A 25,435-nucleotide genomic window follows, 5' to 3' on the forward strand; every position below is an offset into this window, starting at 1 on the left:
CCCTCCCCCTCCCCCCTCTCGGCTCAGCAGACCACCAACACCATCCTGCTGGCCCCTGCTTACACCCCAGTCATCAAGAGGATTAAAAAGGTCACCAAAAACATCAAGCAGTGGACAGCGGAAGGTATCCTCACCCTACAAGGATGTGTCAAAGCCACTGACTGGGACAGCCTTCTTTCTCCCTCTGATGACATCGATGAACAAGTCAACACGGTGACATCATACATCTCCTTCTGTGTTGACAACATTATGCCCTCAAAAACAGTCTCCATCTACCCCAACAACAAACCCTGGATCACCAAGGAACTCAAGGGAATCCTTAATAAAAAAAAGAGGATTTTCTTCACTGGCTCTGCTCTGGATAAAAAAGAGGTCAACAGGGAGGTCAAGAGGGCCATAAAAACTGCTAAACTAGAGTATAAAGTTGAAAGAAATTCACCACAGGGGACCTCCACTCAGCCTGGCAGCACCTCAAAACCATGGCCTCTGTGAATACTGCAGTCACCATCCCCAGAACCATCCAGGTGGAGGACAGCAACCCCTCCTCCCTCACAGACGACCTCAACGCTTTCTACACCAGGTTTGAGACGGACAACATTGCCCAGCTTGAGGAGTCCAGATCCTCACTAAAACCTGGCAGCTCTGCACTCACCTTCAGGACTGAGGACGTGGTGAGAGCCCTCAGGAGGACCAGGGAAAGGAGCTCACCCGGCCCTGACAACATCAGCAGTCGAGTTCTGAGGCACTGTGCAGGGCAACTAGGAAGTGTGTTCCGGACTCTATTTCAACATTCAATTGACAGTCACACCGTCCCCCTGTGGAAACACTCCACAGTCATCCCCATCCCCAAAAGAAACAACCCAAAGTCTCTGAATGATCTTCGTCCTGTGGCCCTCACCTCCCTGGTGATGAAGGCCATGGAGAAGATCATAAAACAGCACATCGTAAGAGCAACTGACCCCCTGATGGACCCACTCCAGTTTGCTTACCGTGCACGCGGAGTTGTCGATGATGCAAAAATCTTCATCTTGGACTCCATCCACAAACATCTGGAGCTCCCTGACTCCTCTGCCAGACTTCTGTTTGCTGATTTCTCATCAGCGTTCAACACTCTGCAGCCTCATATCCTGGCCACTAAACTTTCCTCCCGATATCACCTGGATGAACAGCTAATCCTGTGGATATTGGACTTTTTGACCAACAGGACTCAGAAGGTTCGGGTGAACAACTCTTTTTCCGGTCTCCGTTCCACCTCCACTGGCTTCCCCCAGGGCTGTGTGCTCTCCAGTGGAGGTAGTTGAGGAGTACAAATACCTGGGAACCATCTTTGACAACCTCCTGAAATTCTCTACCAACACAGAGGAGATTCTCAGGAGGTGCCACCAACGACTATACCTCCTTAGAAAACTCAAGTCCTTTGGAGTCAGCACACCCATCATGATGACTTTTTACTATGCCTTCCTGGAAAGCATCATGACCTTCTCCATCACCTGCTGGTTCCACTCCCTCAGCCTTCAGAACAGGAACAGACTGCAGGACACTGCATCAGTGTGTTCTAAAATCATTGGCCTGCCTGTCAGAACTCTGGCACAGGTTTTCAGCCAACAGGCCCTTAGACAGGCAGCCAAAATCATCAACGACCCCTCTCACATTCTTCACCCTGCATTTCAATGGCTCCCCTCTGGGCAACGCCTCCGCTGCATTTCCTGCAGGACTGAGAGGAGGAGAGCCACCTTTGTCCCCAAAGCCACTCTGCTTTTTAACTCCAGCCAATAAGATCATTTCCCACACCCATAAACATAAACTACTCTACACTCTTTTTATACTACCGACACTTTATTCACTTTTAGTCACTTACAGTTATTTATTCACCTTTCAGTCACTTTAATTTTAAAACTGTGTAATTTTAAAACAGTATATACTGTATATTCTGTGTATTTATTATCTCACTCTTATTGCCTGTTCTTACTGACCTTATCTTCAACGTTATGCTGCTCTGTTGTATGTTAATTGCCCCTTGGGGATAAATAAAGTCTTCTGATTCTGATTCTGCAACGGCAAAACACAACGGCAGTGCTCCAGGATGCTAGGGGCAGTATTGAGGTTTTGTTACCTAGTGGCTACACAAGCCAGGAAGTACCAACGACCGGATTTGGTGTGTGGTAGTAACAGGCAAATGAACTTTTTTTTTTTTTTAATTACTTGAATATATATGAGTGTTGGTATATAAATACACAAACAATACACATATGGTTTCAGTCGTGTAATTTAAGTGATCTAGGTAGCTCTGTTTTGGAAGTTCAGTTAACGCTAGCAACGTGTTTTGGAGTTTGTACATGCGTCTGAGTTTGTATGTGCTTTGGAGTTGGTACTTGTTTTGGAGTTTGTATGTGCTTTGTCTCTAGAGGCCACTGTTTATATTTATATATAAACATATATAAGTAAAACCACATTTTTTTACATTCGTAATTCCTTTTGTGCATAATTACATATTGTTGTTGATAATAAATTAATTACAGCATCAAAACAACCTGAAGAGCCGGTTGGTAGCCAAAAGAACCGGCTCTTTTTCGTGAGCCGAGCCGAAAGAGCCGGAATTCCCATCACTATAACATATAAAGGAATAATTTAAGAACTCACTGTTGGAGTCAAATTGTTAAATGTTGTCATTGTGTTACTTAAATTTGTAAGTCTTAGTTCAAGCAGCATGATCAAAGAAATTCCTTTGTCTCTGACCACCTCTCCAGCCAGTTTGTTGGTGGGGGAGGCTGAAGTGTTTTATTAGGGACATCCTATCTGAAAGTTCTGTTTTCTTGTGTAGTGAGCTTCCTGCTTTTATGATCCTTTTGTGGGCAGGAGGTCACACAAACGCACCCCCAAACACACACACACACACACACACACACACACACACACTCAAACACATACACACACACACACATTCTCGCACATGCATACACGTGCACACACATACACACATAGTGCCTTATCTTTTGTAACCACAGGGGGGTTTTACAATGGGAGGTGCTTGTGTGTACTGTAACTGTTTTCAATAAAAGGCAGCGAGCGGAGGCCTGAGTCGGGGTCAGTCTGTGGTAGGATTCAGAGTGTTTTTCTGAGACACTGACCGGGACCTCCCTTGCTAGCAAGTAAAAGATGTTCTGTCTTGTTTTTGTTGTCAACGAGAATATGTCTCTAAACTAGCGGGGCCTGTGGAAGCGCAGACCCAACAACGGGTGTCCGAAGTGCTACGGTAACCTGCACGCCTCTACTGAGGCCAGGGCTCTGGGAGCTGAGAAATGTTCACCACGTCCGCACAGTCTTGATGAGGGAGCACGAATGGAGCGAGATGAAAAAATCAGACGAGGAGGTCAAAAAGTTCCTGCAGAGCTACCACGCTCCCGAACCTCTGTCTCTTCACTCAACCCTTTACGGAGGGCAAACTTCGGCCTTGAGGCTGCAGTACAGCGCCTCGCCCGGAGAAAATGTGTATTATGTAGACGTCACATCCCTGTTACCTTACGTCAACGCAAAGCGCCCTTACCCCCTGCATCACCCTAAAATCATCCGCAAGAATTTTGACGACCCTCGTCATTATTTCGGGTTGATCTGAGCCATGGTGTATCCGATGTGAGGGCTCTTTTTCCCTGTTCTACCGTACAAAACATCCCGAGGCAAGATCTTTACCCTCTGCTGCACTTGCGCTGAGACTAATTACCGAAACGGTTCGTGCCCTCACGACGAGAAGGCTGGAGCTCTTACCGGGGTTTGGGTCGAGTTCAATAAAGACTTAGAATTAGGGTACAGGGTGGGTAAAATCACAGGGATCTGGCACTTTGAGCAGCGTAGCAGCAGCATCTTTGCAGGATACATTCACACCTTTCTCAAAGGCAAACAGGAAGCCTCGGGCTATCCTCCAGAAGCGGCTCATGATGATGAAGAGAGACGTAAATACATGAAAGAGTACGAGAGGCATCAGGGCATATGGTTAGACCCATCTAAAATCGAGGTGAATCCGGCCAAGAGACAGGTGTCTAAACTGTGTCTCCACAGCTTCTTGGGTAAGTTTGCTCAGAGAACCAATCTAGTGCAAACCACCCTGGTTAGAAGCCCCAGTAAGTTTTTTAACTTTTCAGGTCAGTACAACTTCAAACACGTCTCTTTTTTAAAGAGCAACAAAAAATTCAGTGGAATCATAACGAGCGCTGCCTAATACCACCCTACCCTCGCGGGACCACAAGAATGCACGCTACATTATGCAGAAATTAGCTGATGGCGGAGGAAGCTGGACAAAGAGGGGAGAATTTGTTTATAAGGGGGATGTGGTGCGGGGATCTCATATGATCGACTTATTTAAAAACCTCTCCCTGTCATGAATTGGCTGTGGCACGCAGGATGTAGGACCCAAAACGCAGGACACTCAGACGGAAGAGTAAACTCAAAGAGGCTGCTTTTATTGCAGTAGCAGAAAAAACTCCATAAACAATAAACGTGCAAAAAACAAAACAAAACTATAAACTAATACTAAACACTAAGAAACCTGGAACGAGGGACGAGGAGCACAGAGGGAAAACCACACAGCATGAGGGGACGACGCGACACTGACTGAGAGAAACACAGGACTAAAATACAATGAGGGATAACGAGGGAATGGGACACAGGAGGAGAGCACACCTGGGAGTAATCAAACACAACAAGACCAGAGGAAGCCAAACTAGACACACTGACATGAGACACAGACTTACAAAGTAAAACAGGAAACACAACACATAGACACAAGGGGAGACAGAGCAACCTTGGAACACTATAGAGAAAAATACTTAAGAACGTTAACATAGAAACCAAAATACTAACAAAATCAAAGTTCAATAATAATGCAAAACTCAAAACACTGGGTCACTGACCCAGAACTGTGACACCCCCTATCTTTTAAAAGCAAAAACCAAATTCCCCTGAAAGGATGGATGGCTTTTGTAACTACGTTGTTCGACTTATTTATTTTTAAATAAGTCGAATCAAACATCTCCTTATCTTCCATCCCTAACCATCAAGCTTGCGAGCAGTACAAGCATCTTAAATCGGAGGTGGAGGAGGATGCGGGGGTGTATGGAGGCCAAACACCCGCGTGACGGGGGAGAAAACCTGCTCAACTCAAAAAAATGAAAAAGACGCTTTCCCCGACCTGGACCGGTATAAAAACTTGACTTTTACACAATACAAAAAAAAAAAAAAAAAAAAAAACGCTGCAAAAAATGATTGTTGGTCATGTTTCTTTATTTGTTACACGTATCATTGAACATCTGTATTGAGCATGCCCCGTGATGACCTCTTTGAGATCGAGCCGGGCAGCGTCCATCGTGATTCAAAAAGTCATATACTATGCGATCATTCCTAAATACATTGTTATAGTACATTGCGTATATTTTTTATCATAGCTCTGGTTTTACGTGGCCTATCAACACAATTTAAAAACTGATATAAAGTCCACACTTTTTCCGTCAATTGTTCCGTCTGTCCTGCTCACATCTCCAAAGGTTGTACACGTTGTCATTAACGTGGCTTCACTCCTCATCAGCTTTTGCGAGCAAAGATACCGGTGTCGGGACATAAGGACGCTGTCATAGCCTGTCAACGACGTTGATTAGCTGCATATATACGAATGTGAATCGCATTATTGGCTGGACTATGGGATAAGGTGGCATCGTTCTAATCTCATACGGGAGCAGCCAGTCACTTACTGACTAACACTGCAAAACAGAATTGTTCAAGTATTAATTTTAATTTCAATTCAGGTAGATTTTTTTGTGCGTAACGCAGATTTTCTGTGCGCAGAGACCGTGCCAGCAGCGCGCAATTGCGCACGTGCGCAGCTTAGAGGGATCATTGGTTATAGCATATTCATAACATACCTTCATACTGTGTACATTCTAACATACCCATAATAGACCCATATTTTGTACCCTCATAGCTATAACAGACCCGTTTCTGTAATATATCTATATATCTATATTATTGCTAATATATACTTTGTAATATATCTATATTATGGCTAAAGCACTTCTGGATGGATGCAAACTGCATTTCGTTGCCTGTACTAGTTAAAAAAGCAGGAACTCCAGCAACACTTGAGGAAAGAAGAACAACTTTAATAATTGACCAACGCTGTGAGTTGCCTGTACTAGTGACATGTGCAATGACAGTAAAGTTGATTTCTATTCTATTCTATATCTACAAAATCACTCATTAGGATGTTTATTCTAATTTGCTATGACCTCAGAGCGCATTGAAAATAAAACTAACAGGCTATAAAGAGTAGTATGAAGTTATTTAGAACTTACTTGAATGAAAATGTCTGGAGCACACCAACAGATATCTTCGGATGGTAGAGAACTGGATATCAGCTCGTCTCACAGCTGCTATCCAGGCTACACGCCTTCTTTGGGTAACATCCGATACATGAGCTCCCTCACGTTGCTTCCAGGTGGTGAAAAAATAAAAAGAGAGCGCATTTTCCAGCTTATTCCGTGCGATCTAACATTACAACCGACAACACAGCAAATGCGAACCATAGTTGATGCTTTCGCTCCTTTAGCCGTTTGTTTGGCCTGCTAAAATAGCGCCTCGGTGGCCACGCCCCCTCCCGTGACATCACGCTCCAAAGCCCTATTGCTGCTGCACAATGAATGAACTCTAAATCATGAAACCCTTTTATTTATTGAACTCTTAACAGTAAATGAAATACCTTGGTAACCAAGCATATGTTTTTTAAACCTTTTAACAACTATTTATATTTTAACCACTTTTATAACCATAAACTTTTTTTTTTTCTTTATTCTGCAAGCCTGAATAACTTTAGACAGGGCTACACCTATTTGAAATATACGGTAGGATATAGTGATGAGAATTCCGGCTCTATTTAGAGAACCGGCGGCTCTTCAGGGTGTTTTGTTGCTTTAATTAATTTATTATCAACAAAAATATAAAATTATGCACAAAATGAACTACTAATGTAAAAAAAATGTGTTTTTTATTTATATATGTTTATTATATAAATATTCTTTTATTTATTCACACACACACCTTTATAGCGTGTGTGTGTGTGTGTGTGTGTGTGTGTGGTGGTGGTGGGGGGGGTTGAATTTACAATTCAACTTTTAACATTTAAATTTTCAGATCTTTCCTTTTAAACAAATTTAAAAAGAAACAACACAAGACACTGCAAATCACAACACAACAAAATATTAAAACATGCAAAACAAAAATAAAAAAAACGCCCAGATCTTTAATTAAGGGAAAGGTTGGCCTTTAAAAATATTAATATCACACTCAATTGACTGTGTTTTATCTTCTCATTGCACTGATGGGTGGGCATTTCCCAGGTGCCTGTGCACGTTGTTTGTGGAGCCGGCTCTATATGATAGTCTTTTCTTGCAGACTCTACACTCTGCCTTTGTATTGTCAATAAAATTGAAATGGTTCCAGATTTTGCTTCTTTTCTTGGTGTAACTCAGTTTCTTTAGCATACCTTTCTAATGTGACGATGTTGTCTCTTGTTGTTGTTCCCGCCTCGCTTTCTCTCTCTCTCCCTCCTGCTCTGTTCCTGTGCTATTGCTATTGCGAGTGTAACTACCGTCCGTTACACTCGCATGGAGGGGCGTAAACGCAAGGCTCTGTTTGCGCCCCTCCCGTCTCTGCTCAGCACAAACACAAGAGTGACGTGCAGCGTGAAGCGAAAAAAAGTGAGAGAGACTGCAAGATAAAAAAAAAAAACCCCACGGCTCCCAATAAGGAGCCGGATCACATCGTTCACTTCAAAGAGTCGGCTCTAAGAGCCATTTCGTTCGCCACCGACCCATCACTAGTAGGATAAATGTTTTTGAAAGAAGCAGTCTTTCAGAAAACTATTAGCGTCCTCCTTTGTAACACCCTGTGACCATCCACAGCTGTCCAATTTTCACCACATCCTGCTCCACCAGATCGTCATACGCCTCGGTGATGGCGTCAAAGACTTTCCTCACCGATTTCAGCTGGTGCAAGAGAGTCTCCGCCACTGTGCCGACTTCGACGTTGTCCGTCTTGATGTTGCGGGCAATCAGCAGATGTTGAATGGAAGGAATAAAACAACGGGTGAGGACTCTTTTTCTGATGCTGTAATAATTTTCAGCGTAAAAGTCATCCTCCAAGACTTGGAGATCCTCTTCCTCGTTCACTTCTTCAGAAGAGGAAAGATTCTCTTTCCCCTCTCTCTGAAGTTTTTCTGCAGGGGAAACTTGTCTTTACTATCGCTTGATGAGTCAGAAAGAGAAGAAGGAGGGGGAGGAGGAAGAACATTATCTTCCTCTCTCTGTAGTCTTTTAGAAGCAACATCTTCCTGTTCAGGAATAGGGAAATCCTCGCTCGTCTCTCCAATGGTGAGCACAATCACCAGCTTCAGCACGGCCCAGTCCCCGGAAGTCAACTTCACAAGGTTGCTCGTTGCTTTCTCCTTCATTCAGCTGACAGAGTCAAAGTTCGCCCAGCTCGTATTTGAAGATGTACCCCCACTTTCCACAGCCCTCGAAAGATAGAGGCCATTCTGCCCACAGACTCCGGGGCTCCCTCCCACCCCACCCCCCACCCCCCCCCCAGGTCAGGTCAAAGGTCATCAATCAAACTCGCGTTCTTGAGTAACACAAGCCATATAGTAATTCTTTTGCCTCAGAAGTGAGAACGGGCTGAATATACATGTTATAAACTATTTGCACTTTACTTCCGAAGTCCAGAAAGAATTTGTGTTTTGATACAGAAAACATTCACAGGTATTTTGTACATTTAATAGGTTCTCTTTATTACTTAAATAGCAATATTCAATGCACAACATTTACAGACATAAGACATATTTTACAGAACAGCTGTGTGTATAATTCTGCTTGTTCTTCCGCTGGACCTCTGGCTCATATTGCAGAAGAAGTAAATAGAATGGGTTAAGTATAATAAAGCAAAGAACAATCTTACATAAAAAAAAGAATTATCTTTATTGATGGAAAATGATTTACAGCTTTTATTTCTCGAAAAAGAATAATAGAGCCATACCTACTGAGAAACTTGACACTGGCTCATTTCCATACTAACAGTGATTTGGCTGTTTAACTGGAAGGAGGGTGAGTGCTGTGTGAGCCTGAACACAAACAGAGCACGGAGGGAAAGAGCGAACCAGAAGTGAAACCTATCATGTCATTTGTGCCTTTTCCAGCGGATTTTTCAGCTACTGTAGTAAATCATGCCCATATTCAGTTTGGGGGGTTAAAAGTAATAGATTGCTTGGTATACATTGGAGTTAGAGAGACTGTAGAGTTTTTCGATTGCTTGCAACATTATAATATGGCAGTTGCTAGGGGTTAAGAATGCATGCGAAATTGTCCAAGAAAAATAGTCGTGGAACATGAACAAAGGGCTGGGGTGCAGGGCAGGAGAACAGCCAACCCCCACCCCCAGGACAGGAAGCCACAGGTACAAGCCTGGGGGAGTGCAACCTCAGGGTGAACAATACCGAGAGAAGTGGAAGACTACTGAGGAAGGGTGCCAAAGGGCAGCCCCCCCCCCCCCACCACCACCACACACACACACACACACTGATCTAAGACTCCATAGGATGATCTCCAGATGCATTTGTATTTCATTTACTTCCAGCGCAAATAAAGACGTCTGATTTTGGAAGTAAAAGTCTCTGCCTGATCCCTACCATCAAAAAGAATCCATGAAGTTGGCGTACTTCAACAGGGGGTAGTCTATTATTTTCTTTCTCAACTTCTAAAAGTTTGATTTAAGGGGGCAGGATGTTCGTTTAAGGGGGCGTTGCCCCCTCGTGCCCCAGTGTATAGCCGGCCCTGATGCACGGCAAGTTTAAAACTCAAAGAAAAGATATAAAAAAATTTTTTTAAGTAAAATACTTTTTTTTTCATCTTCATTCATGGTTGTTTGTATCCACTTCAGCGTTTGGCTTTCTTCATACCATGCCCCATGAGGCAGGCAAACACAGTCATCACCATCTTGGGTTTGACCTCCACCAGATCATCAGGCAGAGCGTAGACACGAGCGCCAATCTTACGAGCCAATGAAATTGCATAACTTGGAGGAGCACAGAAGGAGAGAGGACTCAGGAGATGATAAAAGAGCAAAAAATACGAAGAGTTTGGGAGTTTAAAAAATATTTTTTTTCTTACCTGGCATTGTTGATTTTATCGTCTTCCTTCAACACTCCATTTTCTCCTCTTGCCACCACGTCGAACTTGACCATCCCCGGAGCGATTACATCAATCAGGTCAATCACTGGCAGGCTGGTGCTGATCAGCTTATCCTGCAGAAAACAGGCAAAAAGGGGTTTAAAGCACACAGTCTTTTGATATCATAACATTTCACAAACAAAGATACACACCTTGAAGCTGCGGATTTGTGTGTCCTTTCCATTCTGGCTCAGCATCTTGTTGACCCAGTCCAGGATGATTTGATCTACCACCCTCTCTCCATCACCCAAATCGGACAAAACCTGAACTGTGTACCTGGAGGATTGTAAGAAGTAAAGGTAACTGAAACTATACAAGGAGCAGCAGCGCCAAACCACGGACTGTCTGTTTTCACCAAACAATGTACTGCAGCAAGCAAAACATCCTGCAGCTCTGCGTGCACATACCTCCTCATCAGCTGCCAGACCAGCCCTAAGGTGTGTACACGACTCCCCTCGTTTAGATTTACTCCTCCAATTCCAACCAGGGAGAAGCGGGCAACATTCCTGCCCAGGTCCACAGCATAGTTACAGTTTTCCAGCTGGGATACAGGGAAAAAAACAACGTTGCAGCTCTCATATTTCCCACTGCTGTGCGTTTCCTGTCATCATCACTGTGCTCTGCTTGTTAGCATGTAGTACCTTCTTCATATTGGCCCCCAGCGCAGGATAAGGAGGGCGGTTGACTTTCTTCCAGTCCACAGGCACATTGACCTTATCATAAAGCTGCAGAATCACCCAGCCGTCACACAGGTCACTGGAAAAAAACAATGACACAGATAATTGATTTCAATAGAAAAAGAAGAAAAAAGACCACCACTGAGAACACTTAGAGCATGTCCTCTCTATTTTTATTGAATTATGGAGTTTTAGCAGTCTTAGAGGGAGCTCATGTTTTACTGTGCTTTAAAGCTAATAAATAAAAACAATAACACTTGTATTTAGATAAGGGATTTATTATTTTCAAACTTTATTTTCAATGCTGTCTGCATGAGGAAAGCATTAAAATTTAAGATTAAAGCTAAGCCCATATCTAAGCTCCACTCTTGTGGAGTCTTCAGTACAATGTTATATGAGGACACTCAGCCTAATCATTAAATGAAGCTGTAACCTTGATTTACAGCTCCATTCACCCTAAATAACTGATATGGTCAACATGATTATGTATAACTGATGACATACTGGTAAAGATGGTGCACATGTGGAGAAACACCCAGAGAGTTCATCCAGTTGCAAAATGTTTTTTCTTCTCTGGTCTCTGGAATTATATGAAGACATCATACATGTTATCATACAGTTGACTTCATCTATAGTCTGGACTTCCGCCACACCCTCAAGCACTTATTGTCATCTCTGGCTTTCTATGGCATGTATAACTAGCATAGCATCACATCTGTTTTCTGCATGCTCATTTTATGGCTAATATGCCTCTGTGTACTGTACATTTCAGCATTTTATGACTCTGTTGTGTAATTGTAAGGGCAAGATGTAGTGGTGAATATATCTCACTCTCTATGTGCTCTAAATCGCTTCCGTTCATCTGGGGCTTCTTCAGACTGGGGTGCATGTTGAACAGGTTGGCCACAAAGAGGATGTTCAGTTTGCTGTTTCCAGATGTGACATCACGAGCAGTAACAAACTGCCTGCAGTCCAGTTTGGCTGCCTGCTGCAGCATCAGCTCAGCCCTTTTCTCCAAATCCCACTCCTTCACAACAAACACACACACAGACATTTATGCATAGAAGAACAGACACTATGTGGATATAATCATATCAGAATTTGAAGAAAACTGGTTAAAATGACAGAAAGAAATGTTGATCTTTACATTTAGCTTCATTTATTAGTTTCTCACTATTATGTGAAAATTTTGTGACTCACATTGAGGCCGCTCATGTCAATTTTTATCTTCATTTGGAATTCATCCTCCTCACAGGAAGTGATCTGATCCATCAGGTGGAAGTAGGCCCGCGAGTCCTTCGGTGGGAGAGTACAAGATGGGGTTACTCTCATGACACTGTGTATTCACATGTGTGTGTATTTGTTCTGCACGGTACCTTGATGTCTTCGCTGAAGTTGCTGATTGTTTCCTTTCCTGCGTTGCGTAGATGATGGTTGACCCAGCGGAGCAGCGTCTCCTCAGGGGAGAGAGACATTAGGTGCTCCAGTGATTCTCCATCTTCTAGAAGGGCAATCAGACCTAAAAACACATAACAGCAGTTAATCAACTGTTAAAGCAAGAAAGAGGAAATTAATCAAAAACTGCATTTTTACCTAGAAGCAGCAAGACACTCAATTAAAAGTAAGAGAGTTGTGGTTATGCTGGTCAAAGTAAAGAAGATGCGCAAAAAATTCGATAATTTTTTACGAAAAAAGCAACAAAAAATTTGTAACATATTTTTCTACCCTGAGGCTGTCTGATTATAGATAATACAATATAACATATAAAAATTAAATAAAATAAAGCACCAAATGTGTTACCTGCTTACAGAAAATAAACCTATAATCACGAACACTCGCAAATTATTCTATTTTTTTTTTTGCCAGAAGGTTCAATAAACACTCATTAAAAAAAGAAAAAGTTTTCTGGCGATTATTTCATGATTTAGACTTCTAGCGGTTGAACCCCAGTGTACTGAGCTCTGACGAAGACTGTGTTATACAGTTTCAACCTAACAAGCCCCACTGTTTTGCTTTTTGCTTTTACTTTTCAAACCTCTCCTTTTACAAACAATGACATCTATATCATGAACTGCATCACACATGGGTGAGTGCTGTAAATGTGAAGTTGTGTGTGTGCATGCAGGTGTGCGCTGACCTTGGTTCCTGCTGATGTCTATGTCAGCAAAGAGGCCAATCTTGATAACCTGCCAGAGCAATCCCAGAACCAGGTGGGGTTTTCCAGCCATCAAGTCATGGGCATCCATGCTCACCACCGTGCACCCAATAGCTGAGGCTGAATTCAGGGCCAAGATCAGATTCTCCTACAAACACACACTGCATCAGCATTTTAAAGTTCAAAGTCTGAAACAGTGTCATGTCATACAGCAGTGTTTCTGTTGTTTAAACAGCTCAGCGAAAATATAGACTACAGACTGAATCCTGCCAATAATAAGAAACTAAGCAGAAATCAGCAGAAGCTCAAAATGGACAAATATCATCCAGGAAGAAGTGTTCATGGGATATAACACAGCAGAAGAAAAAGAAGAGGACGATGCAGTAAAAAGTTAATATATTACAGGCTTTTTTGCAAAGTCCAACATTCCAGGAGAATCAGTATATTCAGGATAACACATTAACACATTTACTACCTATCATCATCTCAGTTGACATCCATACAGGGAGTGCAGAATTATTAGGCAAGTTGTATTTTTGAGGAATAATTTTATTATTGAACAACAACCATGTTCTCAATGAACCCAAAAAACTCATTAATATCAAAGCTGAATGTTTTTGGAAGTAGTTTTTAGTTTGTTTTTAGTTTTAGCTATTTTAGGGGGATATCTGTGTGTGCAGGTGACTATTACTGTGCATAATTATTAGGCAACTTAACAAAAAACAAATATATACCCATTTCAATTATTTATTTTTACCAGTGAAACCAATATAACATCTCCACATTCACAAATATACATTTCTGACATTCAAAAACAAAACAAAAACAAATCAGCGACCAATATAGCCACCTTTCTTTGCAAGGACACTCAAAAGCCTGCCATTCATGGATTCTGTCAGTGTTTTGATCTGTTCACCATCAACATTGCGTGCAGCAGCAACCACAGCCTCCCAGACACTGTTCAGAGAGGTGTACTGTTTCCCTCCTTGTAAATCTCACATTTGATGATGGACCACAGGTTCTCAATGGGGTTCAGATCAGGTGAACAAGGAGGCCATGTCATTAGTTTTTCTTCTTTTATACCCTTTCTTGCCAGCCACGCTGTGGAGTACTTGGACGCGTGTGATGGAGCATTGTCCTGCATGAAAATCATGTTTTTCTTGAAGGATGCAGACTTCTTCCTGTACCACTGCTTGAAGAAGGTGTCTTCCAGAAACTGGCAGTAGGACTGGGAGTTGAGCTTGACTCCATCCTCAACCCGAAAAGGCCCCACAAGCTCATCTTTGATGATACCAGCCCAAACCAGTACTCCACCTCCACCTTGCTGGCGTCTGAGTTGGACTGGAGCTCTCTGCCCTTTACCAATCCAGCCACGGGCCCATCCATCTGGCCCATCAAGACTCACTCTCATTTCATCAGTCCATAAAACCTTAGAAAAATCAGTCTTGAGATATTTCTTGGCCCAGTCTTGACGTTTCAGCTTGTGTGTCTTGTTCAGTGGTGGTCGTCTTTCAGCCTTTCTTACCTTGGCCATGTCTCTGAGTATTGCACACCTTGTGCTTTTGGGCACTCCAGTGATGTTGCAGCTCTGAAATATGGCCAAACTGGTGGCAAGTGGCATCTTGGCAGCTGCACGCTTGACTTTTCTCAGTTCATGGGCAGTTATTTTGCGCCTTGGTTTTTCACACGCTTCTTGCGACCCTGCTGACTATTTTGAATGAAACGCTTGATTGTTCGATGATCACGCTTCAGAAGCTTTGCAATTTTAAGACTGCTGCATCCCTCTGCAAGATATCTCACTATTTTTGACTTTTCTGAGCCTGTCAAGTCCTTCTTTTGACCCATTTTGCCAAAGGAAAGGAAGTTGCCTAATAATTATGCACACCTGATATAGGGTGTTGATGTCATTAGACCACACCCCTTCTCATTACAGAGATGCACATCACCTAATATGCTTAATTGGTAGTAGGCTTTCGAGCCTATACAGCTTGGAGTGAGACAACATGCATGAAGAGGATGATGTGGACAAAATACTCATTTGCCTAATAATTCTGCACTCCCTGTATGTTCAGTAGAGGACTTATCATGTGCCAGCTACAGTAAATCTATCCCAATACATTCAAGTCTTTTAAAGTAGTCGTGTCTTAAATGAGAATTTCCCTTCACTACCTTTTTTTCTACTTTTTTAGGTGCAACAGAGGACATAAGCTGGCCTCTTATAAAAAAACAGCAGCAGATTCTTTTAGTAAACACAGAATGTGGCAATGTGATGATATAGTTGTACAGATGCTCTCAGCTAAAAATCGGCAGGAATTGTAAAGTAATATATATGTATTTACCCACTCACTCAGAACTGCTACTCACTCTCATATGAAAGGTGGTAAGTTTCTTAGTGTTGATGACTCTTTCATCAATCGTGTCTGGCTGAGAATGGTTGATCATCTTGCTGAAAGAGATTTTTTTTTTAAACAAGCAAAAGAGTGAATTGAGTCTGAATCTAGTTTAAGATAAGTGTAACTTAGGGTCAGATTAGGGCACTGGGTAGTCACAAGTTTGATTCCTGACCCTTTAGTGCTCTCAGTTCCCCCTTTTTATATCCAACATTTACTGTTTATCTCTGCCATCTGATAGTTCACTTGCTATCTTTCGTCTGTGAAAGATAGCAGTTGTAAAATAAAGAGAAACAGGAGCAGGAAGGAGCTCTGAAACACTATAAAACAATAGTAAAACAAGATTACACCATTTCTCTTTTAACCTTTGCTACAACATAAAAGTGCAAAATAAAAATGTTTATAGATGTGCTTGTTCTTGGTTGCCTGTGTGCATGAGCTTGTGTTAATACCATAAGAGGATGCCATCGCGGACGGAGGTGAAGAGGCTTTCATCATCAGGGTTCATGGGCAGCAGATGTTGGCAGTCTGGATCTTTTGCCAAAGAGTTGTTGATCCAGTTTACATAAGCCACCTTCTCCTCATCTAAACACACATATAAATTTCTGCAGTAAGTAATGTAAGAGTTTAAACAAGAGAGAATCAGAATCAGAATCAGAAAGACTTTATTTATCCCCAAGGGGCAATTAAGATACAAGAGAGCAGCATGATGTTGAAGATAAGGACAGGGCATAAACAGGCAATAATAGTGAGATAATAAATACACAGAATATACAGTATATACACAGTTTTAAAATTACACAGTTTTAAAATTAAAGTGACTGAAAGGTGAATAAATACCTGTAAGTGACTAAAAGTGAATAAAGTGTCGGCAGTATAAAAAAAGTGTGTAGTTTATGTTTATGGGTGTGGGAAATGGTCTTATTGGCTGGAGTGGCTTTAAAGCAGGGTGGCTTTAGGGACAAAGGTGGCTCTCCTCCTCTCAGTCCTGCAGGAAATGCAGCAGAGGCATCGCTCAGAGGGGAGCCATTGAAATGCGGGGTGAAGAATGTGAGAGGGGTCATTAATGATTTTGGCTGCCTGTCTAAGGGCCTGTTGGCTGAAACCTGTGCCAGAGTTCTGACAGGCAGGCCAATAATTTTAGAGCACACTGATGCAGTGTCCTGCAGTCTGTTCCTGTTCTGAAGGCTGAGGGAGTGGAACCAGCAGGTGATGGAGAAGGTCATGATGCTTTCCAGGAAAACATAGTAAAAAGTCATCATGATGGGTGTGCTCACTCTAAAGGAGTTGAGTTTCCTGAGGAGGTATAGCCGTTGGTGGCACCTCCTGAGAATCTCCTCTGTGTTGGCAGAGAATTTAGGAGGTTGTCAAAGACGGTTCCCAGGTATTTGATTGATTGATTGATTGATTGATTGATTGATTGATTGATTGATTGATAATACTTTATTCCCCCCAAGGGAAATTGGGTTAAGGCTGCCAGCCTTGCCAGCGCCATCTTACCCTTCTGACCATACATACATTACACAAACATCACATGGGGTAGACAGGTCAGAGAGGTATAACAATGGAAAATGCACAACATGAGGAAAGACAAGGAGAAAAAAAGAACTCCCCCCAGACTGAGCTCCAACAGGGAGATCAGTTTGAGAACAGAAAAAAACACCTCAGCACATAACACATGAATCAGCACATCTTACAACATAGAAGACATAAGCTTCAAAGGCGTTTGGAGGGGGTGGGGGGGTGAGTGTAGGTCTGTGTCAGTGTACATGCGTATGTGTGCATGTGAGTGCACCGAGAGAAAATGTCCCTTCACCCGGTTAAGCAAAAGTCAACAATCTTCAGTCGACGCGGGTGACCTTGAATGAGGAGGGAGAGAGTCATAACAAACAGTCTTATTATCTAAGAGAGAATTTGTCAGCTTTTGCCTTGAGCATCCAGCTGGCGCCAGGGGGGCCGCATGAGATGAAGATGGTAGTTGTTTTGGTTAGTGCGAACAAACTGCATCCAATTTTACAGTTGATCTAATGTCCGTCACTGGTCACCAGGTCTCTCAATTTCTGTTGTTCTTCTTCAAGATGCTATCCATATAGCAGAGCCATATTGCGTTAAAAAAAAAAACACAGTCTGAGTACTCACAGCCCTGCCCATCGTCTATCATGTCGGCCAGCTTGAACAGCTGTAGCCGCTTCTTGTTCTTCGATAAGCCAGGTCCGAGCCAGCTCCAATCTGCCAGAACTCTGTAACCGTACTTCCGAATTGGTAGATGTCATTCAATGTCCTCCATCGAGAGTGTCGCCAGACACACAAGGCAACCGACCATCGAGTATCCGGCAGCAAACGTCTCCGCAGGACAATCGGGCTCTCCCAAGCCCAGGACTGTGTCAATTCCGTTAAGGGACCAGTTGATCAAATCCATAATTCTTCTTTATGTTTTTAGAGAACAAGTCTGGGAGACTCTCTTAGGGTTAGAGAACAAGCGAGACTATACAAAAGACATGAGAAGCCAAGCAGGAAAGATAAGGGAGAAGGAGAGGGAGAAGGAGAAAGTGCGACTGCCTCCGTCAAGAGCCAACTACCTCCACTGGCTTCCCATGGATGGTGGTGGTGACTGAAGCAGCCAGATCCCTCAGCCTACTGGCTGCTTCAGTCACAACCACCATCCATGGGAAGCCAGTAGCCACTCAGCTGATTAGTAGATTGTTTATGATGTTTATTAGAATAATTGATGTTGTTAGACTGAACTGTTTAATCACAAATATAAACTATTAACTCTCTACAGGCCTCAGGGAAACCTTTTCCACTATTATCTGATCTTTAATGGACAAAGAAATAAAAATTAAACAGCCAAGAAAATCAAAGGGAAGCCTACAGTTGTTTTGTACCACCTCAAATAAACATTATAATGCTGTTACATTAAATTATATTTCATTTCACAATCTACAGTACAGTCAACAACTCAATTTTTTTCAATGACTTCATCTTTTGTTTAATTTTAAATATTTTTTTTAGATATGCTGTATTTAACTAATTAACCTAGCTAGGAACAAGGGTTTGAGATACAGAATAGCTAAAAATAAGATTAAACAATCTGTATAGTGAAAATAAATTCCTAGTAAATGAGGTGCAGTTGCTAACATTAATAAATAAACATTATCCAGTATTTGGGTGTTATAAAATGTTTATTAAATTTAACTGCTTAGGATACCCTATAAGTGGATTTAAAGAACTACTCACATAATATAATATAATATAATATAATATAATATAATATAATATAATATAATATAATATAATATAATATAATATATCCTTCATGAGCGGTTGGTGTCTTCTGGACATTTCAAGATTATAAGGTTTTTGCTTTTCAGTAACATCTTTGTTTTACAAGCTGGAGCTAATCATGCACACAAAAATCATTCACTGGTGCAATAATTGGGAATTCATCATCAACACACACACACACAGGCAAACACATTCACACATGCACACACACACACGCTTACTGTCACTCACCAGCGTAGGAATGCTGGGTTCCCTCGCTGGTGTTCCCTGATGTTCCTCCAAAAGAACGAATCCCATCCCTCCGTGATACAAGTTTTTTAAATGTCTCACTGATCTGTTTACTCTTCAGGTCTTGGTAGATCTGAAAGCAAAACACGACGCATTACTTCATGTGTAATCGGGTGAGTAAATTTGTGTATTTACTCCCAGGTGCTACCAAAACTTACAGAGACAAATTCCTCAAAGCTGATCTTTCCGTCTCTGTTTGTATCTCCAGCAATGAAGGTCTTTAAGATCTCTCGCACCTTGTAGCCTGGAAGGGAGAAGTTTGCCTCTTTGAACAGCTCCTGTAGCTCCCCTTCACTCACATAGCCGCTGTTATCAATATCTAGACAGAGAGACACAGAAAATACAAAAACGGCAAATCATTTCCTTCACAAAGAATATAGATTCATATAGTTCACATGTGTCGAACTCCAGGCCTCGAGGGCCGGTGTCCTGCAGGTTTTAGATGTGTCCTTGATCCAACACAGCTGATTTAAATGGCTAAATGACCTCCTCAACATGTCTTGAAGTTCTCCAGAGGCCTGGTAATGAGCTAATCATTTTATTCAAGTGTGTTGACCCAGGGTGAGATCTAAAACCTGCAGGACACTGGCCCTCGAGGCCTGGAGTCCGACACCCCTGATATAGTTACTGTATGAATAAAAATGTTTGTAGTCAGTTGGATGTGTTTTAGTAGATTGCTATTGGCTTCAGTTTCAGTTTTATTTACCTATTAAAAATAACTTTCTTTTCTATCGATTCTAAACTTTATTGTTTCATGTGGACAAACTTCATTGCACTGGGGCTGCATGTCAGTGGCCACTGGGCTTCTGGTTTGTTACTAAAATGAGCCAAAAACTATTTGTGGCACTTTATGGGTGCTTGTTGTTTTCACTGATGATGTCAAAAGCTATCCAGCTCTTCATTAGAGGTAGCTAAGCAGCTACTGGATGGATTTCTCTTGCGTTTTGTTCAGACTTTCAAGGTTCCAAGAAACATGAGTGTTAGAGATGAACTTTGACCAGGATGAACAGTGTTAAAAATAATTTTTAAATTGCTCCAAATTGCTGTTTGATGCCTTTGACCTGTTATCCTTTGTGCTTGATATTTTTATGTCATGCAGAAATGGGAAGATAATATCTGTTTTCTTACACCGCTCATTATTATCAAGATCTTTGCAACTGTGCAGCCGTGATTGTTAACTGATAAAATTTGGCAACGTTTATTACACGTGAAACTGTCTCTCACAAAAAGTACAATGCAAGCAGTAAAACTGGCTTACGTATGAGTCTTTTATTTTATGATGGTAGTGAAACTCTTTCTTTGTTCAGAATTACCGTCAAAACCTTTATAGTGTCATGTTAGAGTTTCCATGTGTGTGTTGTGTTTGTGTGTTTGTGCATGCATGTTCGTGACTCTGTGTGAAACTGACCGATTTTGTTGAAGGCGTCTTTTAGATCTTCCAAGTCATCTCGGGAAATCTGTATGACGTGACTGTCCATAGTAGCTTCAGCTTTGTGCACCTGAAATGCGCCCCCAACCCCCCAAAACACACACAACAAGGGCAGTTTTCAGCAACGGACACAAAGTCTGATCGACCTGACAACTCAACATGAGAGCTGTAACACTTTATTACTGCAAAGACATGTATTTACTATACATGTGAAAACTTTAAATCAAAATTTTTAAAAAGTAGGTTTCATTTGAACTAACATCTCTTTTTGTCCAATCTACACCCATATCAGCATCCACGTACAAACACATTTAAATACATTAACGATTCTTCATTAATCTCGGAATCCAAAGCATTTTAAAGTAAAACATGCTTCTTTGCTTGAAGGACAAGGAAGGCAAAGTGAGACAAGTCAAGGACAATTACCTTCACATTACCATGTTTCCCCTCTCAGTCCTGTCTCGAGCAGTAAGCCTCTCTAGTCTTCCAGAGCTCTGCAAGGTTTCAAACCGGAGCAGAGAGGAAGTTGGATTGTAGATGCACTGGAGAGTTGAGTATCTCTTTTAGGAGGAGTCAATGGGTGGAGGCACACGATGGACCTTTGGCCTGGCTGGACCCTGAGACAAACATCTTCTGACAGTTAACATTTAACACCTCATCCTGTTATTCTCTGTCGTGGAGGCTTAAATGTTTGCCCCTTCTGGGCCATTTGCAGTCAAAGCACACCTGCCTTACAATGCATCCCAGAGTAGTGAGAGCCGAAAAAAAGGTAAACATATGTATATATAAATAAAGGTTTTCCAAATGCACAGCCTGCAGTTTGATAATAGAAATATGGGTCATTTTTGCCCTGACTGCTCTTTTAGAGCTCACGTTTGCTTAGTGATAGATAAGCACGCCTAAATTAACTGAATAAAATTTGAATATCAGTCTTAATTCACGAGACTGTTAATGTGGCTTGAAGCACGAAGAAAGGACGCAGAGGCAAACAGTTAGCTTGGCTTTATGCAGGGACAGTTGCCCAGCATTTCAGCTCATCCTAGTACACACCTTGCAAAACTATGACCTGTTGCTTTTATACTTTGGACTTTTCATCTTCAGTTTATTGATCAGATTAGAGCGATACCAAGTACTTTTAATAACTTGGAAGCTCTGTTTTATTTTCTCTTTCACACATTGCTGGCTGGTAGGCCTTTTTTTTTAGCAGCTATGCCTAAACTGTGACTGCTACTATTGTGGCTCACATCCCTAAAAAGAAACAGTTAACTTTTTTATGCTTTGGTTAATAAGCGGCCATTAGTTGTAGGATAGCATAGAAGTTTTAGTTAATTAAATTTAATTTAGTCACATTGCAGCAGGTGCACAAATCAGCATATTTATTACCAAAGGCTATTTTACAATAGCCACTAAGCATGAAGCCAAACAGTGAACTGAATTGTAACTTTAGTCAGTATAAGTGTGACACCTAACTAAAACACGTGAAACATGTGCGCATAATGTTGACTGTATTTTGTATTTGCAGCTGTTTTTTAAGGAGCCATGATCACATTTTGCATCTAAGTCAAACATGTTTAAAACATGAGGCTTGCACAACTTGCTTCATTGCCACACAATGCCTTGTAACCTGAGGCACGGAGCCAGCTGCATCACCTAGATTAAAATGCTCCACGTCACAACAACACTGTTACTTCCTCCTCATTCCAACTTTATTCCACCTTTATTGTTATCTTTACCTTTGTAGATCTCAGCTTTCTCTTCTTTTTTTCCCTTAAATATTAATAAATTGCTGCTGAATGTGTGAAATTTGGCCTACTATAGTCCAGTCAATGTTTTTTCATCTTTAGACACTGTGTAAAAATGACATTTAAAAAAAGAATGAAATAATTTGCAAATTACATTATATTAAAACTGAGAAAATTGATTGTTTTGTCAAAGGACATTTCCAAAAAGGTGGGACAGGTGTTTATTGTGCTACCAACACTGTAAGCCTTCTGAAAGCCAAATCTTCCCACTGTTACTTGCTTCATGATTTCAGCTGGGCTCCTTTTTTCTGTTTTTCTGAGCTTACCCCATATTTCCACTGGTTTATCAGTCTGGACTATACATGTAGGCCGGTTTAGCACCCTGACTCTTACTAGGCTAAAAAACGATTATCTGACCAAGATATCTGGATAACAGCAGATGTTGCTCCAAATATCATTCAGAATTAATGGTGTCTTTAACCTCAAGAAGCACCAATGTTTAGTCAGAGGTCAAACGACCCAGCTCAGTGAAGGCTGCACTGATTCTGGATCACTTTTGATTTAGCCCTGAACTGTTTTCACTGACAAAGGATTCTGATCCCTTGCAGTGATGTCCACAACTTATACAGAGAAGCATGTTCAGATTCTCAAACAGTGAGACTCAAACAGTCTTAATGATAATGTTCAACTAGGTGTTTTTTTAGCTTTACAAAAGTTTCCAGTCAGTTGAAACTTTTTAAAAACTTGCTCCTCGCTTCACATTTGAAATGAGCTACTGTTGGAGATAATTGCACTTCTTTAACAGTAAAATTCACTTGAGACTACTACTTGAGAATGTCGCATATTGTGACTATAATGTAAGAAAAGAACAAAAATAATGAGCTTACCCCCAGTCCCAGGCAGGCTGAAGGGCTTAAGGTCCTGCACAAAGCTAGTCCAGAGTTGAAAATCAGCTTGCTGAGAGTCAGATCTGTACTCCTTTCTTCCGTGTTCTCCTTTCCAAACCACTTTTTTTTCACCCTGTTTTTTTTATTAACCCTTTTTGTTCTGTCCTTGCGACCTTTTTCTTTTTTTTGTACTTTCCTTCCCTCCTTTTCTCTATGTTTACCTCTGAGCTTGTTCTTCTCCCATTTCCCCCACTGGTCAAAAAGACTGATATGGTGTCATAATCAGGCAGAACAAATACAAGTTTGTACAAATCTTCCCTTCTTGTTTAAGATGAACTAAATGCATTTTTATCTCTGATCACTAAGATACAGTATTTACTCCCTGCATCCACACAGACCAAGGACTCCATCATTCTGTCTCCCCATTGAGTCTTTTCTTCCTCTGACACCCGATCGGCCTGTTTTCACTCTGTGACTCTGATGTGCTCTCCGGTTACTCTCAGGTAAGCACTCCACCGTCAGCTGTTGATGTATGAGCTGCTGTATTGGTTCAGTTGGTAGTGTAAAAGTGTACCAGCCATCAAAGACTTTCTCAAGGGCCTCCTGCATTATTCACTTTATCTAAAAGCACATACACACAAAGGTAAACCAAGTAAAAGCCACACAGATATACAAAAGTACACAGAGAGACTCAAATAGCTTGGAGTTATATACAGGGTACATTTAAAATTCAAATTATTTGCATTATTTGAGCATGCGGCTTATAGGCTGCTTTCACTTTAGCAGCTGTTATTGTTTGGCTAATGATATTAAGAGCTACATGTGTATTATTACTTGATTTTAAGGCCCCAAATTATTAAAGATCATCAAACTTTAATTTGTTACACAGAATGCAGGCATGACAACATCCAATAAAAATCCAGATTTTTGCTGATCAAAATACTAAAAGATTCAAATCTCACTTTTTGTAGACTTCATCTAATCATTTGTCATCATTTTCTTTTAAACAGTTGCCAATCTATCACATATCAATGTGTATATCAAACAAATTCAGTCCCTTTGGCCAAACTGAGAAAATATCCCTTTAGTAATTAGTGCATTGGCAGTCTACATTCTGCACTCTTACATGTTTGGATTATTAGCTCATAATAGTTCTTCCCATTATTATCTCTTGTACACAGAGAAACTGCTGTTTAATAAAAGAGGGGCAAAAAATACATACTGATCAAAGCAAATTCATACCTTTGACAACTTGAAATAGTTACATTTAAGTAGATATTATCTAAATTGTTTGTTCAATGCAACTGGTGCTTTAGCCGAAGCCCAGCGTGGAAACAGAATCAAATGAAACACACAGCATATTTCATGCTTAGAACAATATTTTGAGCCTTATATCAGTTTTATTTGAATGCATTTTGGCACGTACCTGACCAGGATGATGTCCTGGGGGTCACTGACCCACGCCCTGTTTTATGCCCTGGCTCTTGTTACAGCTCATGTGATTAGTTGTGGGTCAACAACCCTCAGGACCACCTCTAACTGCACTAATGCGAGACTCTGCATCAGCTGTTTTTAGAACTGAAGAAGCCTCTTAGAAGGTGAAAGGGAGGTGAAAGGTCTTCACCAGCCAAAAATCTGTCCAGCTTCCATTTTTTCAAGCACTCATGAATAAAGGAAATTTAGAAAAACACCCAAAAGCCAGTACAAAGAAGAGACAGTTACATATGTTTATTAAAATGTATTGCAGACATGTATTGCATCAAAACAGACACAAACTTTACTTACGTTCATTTTACAGTAGTAGCGCTATTAAAGGTGTGTGTTTGAGCCTTTCATGCTTTGTTCCATTGTAATGAGGATGTGTTACCACGGTGAGGCAGTGCTGCTTCAGTCTGATGGATCTGACATCTGACACTCAACTACTTGAAGTACAAAGGATCTCGCTGTTTTTGTCGGAAAGGTGGACAAATATAGCGAAGGTCATTTCTGACAACCTGAGTCTTTTTAGGCCTTGAACAAAATCTGGATTGTAGTCAGAACTATAAGGAAAATTACAGGTTAGCCTAAATTAGGTTGTGTTACTACCCTGTGTCCTTGAATGATATAAATCACCAGATCATTTTCCCGCAAAGGTAAGATTACTACAGATATTCTTTCCTGTAAAAGCTGTGCATTGGAAACTATTATCACCAAAATGTACTTAAGAGTCAATTTGTTCAATCAGGCATGATTAGCCCTGACAACATTGGAGTATCTCTATATATAAACTTAATGAATGTTACTCTATTAAGGTATGAAATGTAATGAAATGTTGCTCATT

At 41.3% G+C, this 25,435-nt stretch overlaps 1 protein-coding gene across 3 annotated transcripts in view; it reads right to left on the reverse strand.

The window, feature by feature from the left end:
* Positions 1-23,526, reverse strand: part of pls1 (plastin 1 (I isoform)) — a 37,869-nt gene extending 14,343 nt beyond the window's left edge. The window contains exons 1-17 of one of the 3 annotated variants that reach the window (XM_013270105.3): positions 23,116-23,526; positions 20,913-21,103; positions 20,466-20,556; positions 19,216-19,376; positions 19,001-19,130; positions 15,937-16,069; positions 15,459-15,540; positions 13,077-13,242; positions 12,316-12,458; positions 12,140-12,235; positions 11,771-11,966; positions 11,444-11,519; positions 10,904-11,018; positions 10,670-10,803; positions 10,415-10,538; positions 10,203-10,336; positions 9,704-10,107 (exon numbers count right to left, since the gene is read on the reverse strand). In XM_013270105.3, coding sequence (XP_013125559.2) covers positions 9,969-10,107; positions 10,203-10,336; positions 10,415-10,538; positions 10,670-10,803; positions 10,904-11,018; positions 11,444-11,519; positions 11,771-11,966; positions 12,140-12,235; positions 12,316-12,458; positions 13,077-13,242; positions 15,459-15,540; positions 15,937-16,069; positions 19,001-19,130; positions 19,216-19,376; positions 20,466-20,535 — 1,899 coding nt within the window. In that variant the 5' untranslated portion in view covers positions 20,536-20,556; positions 20,913-21,103; positions 23,116-23,526 and the 3' untranslated portion in view covers positions 9,704-9,968. Of the gene's footprint in view, positions 1-9,703; positions 10,108-10,202; positions 10,337-10,414; positions 10,539-10,669; positions 10,804-10,903; positions 11,019-11,443; positions 11,520-11,770; positions 11,967-12,139; positions 12,236-12,315; positions 12,459-13,076; positions 13,243-15,458; positions 15,541-15,936; positions 16,070-19,000; positions 19,131-19,215; positions 19,377-20,465; positions 20,560-20,912; positions 21,104-23,115 lie in introns of those variants that run through there. The other 2 variants (XM_013270104.3, XM_013270103.3) reach the window with 2 other exon arrangements.
* Positions 23,527-25,435: the final 1,909 nt, after the last annotated feature.

This window comes from Oreochromis niloticus, linkage group LG19, assembly GCF_001858045.2.
Source record: "Oreochromis niloticus isolate F11D_XX linkage group LG19, O_niloticus_UMD_NMBU, whole genome shotgun sequence".
Taxonomy (NCBI): Eukaryota; Metazoa; Chordata; class Actinopteri; order Cichliformes; family Cichlidae; genus Oreochromis; species Oreochromis niloticus.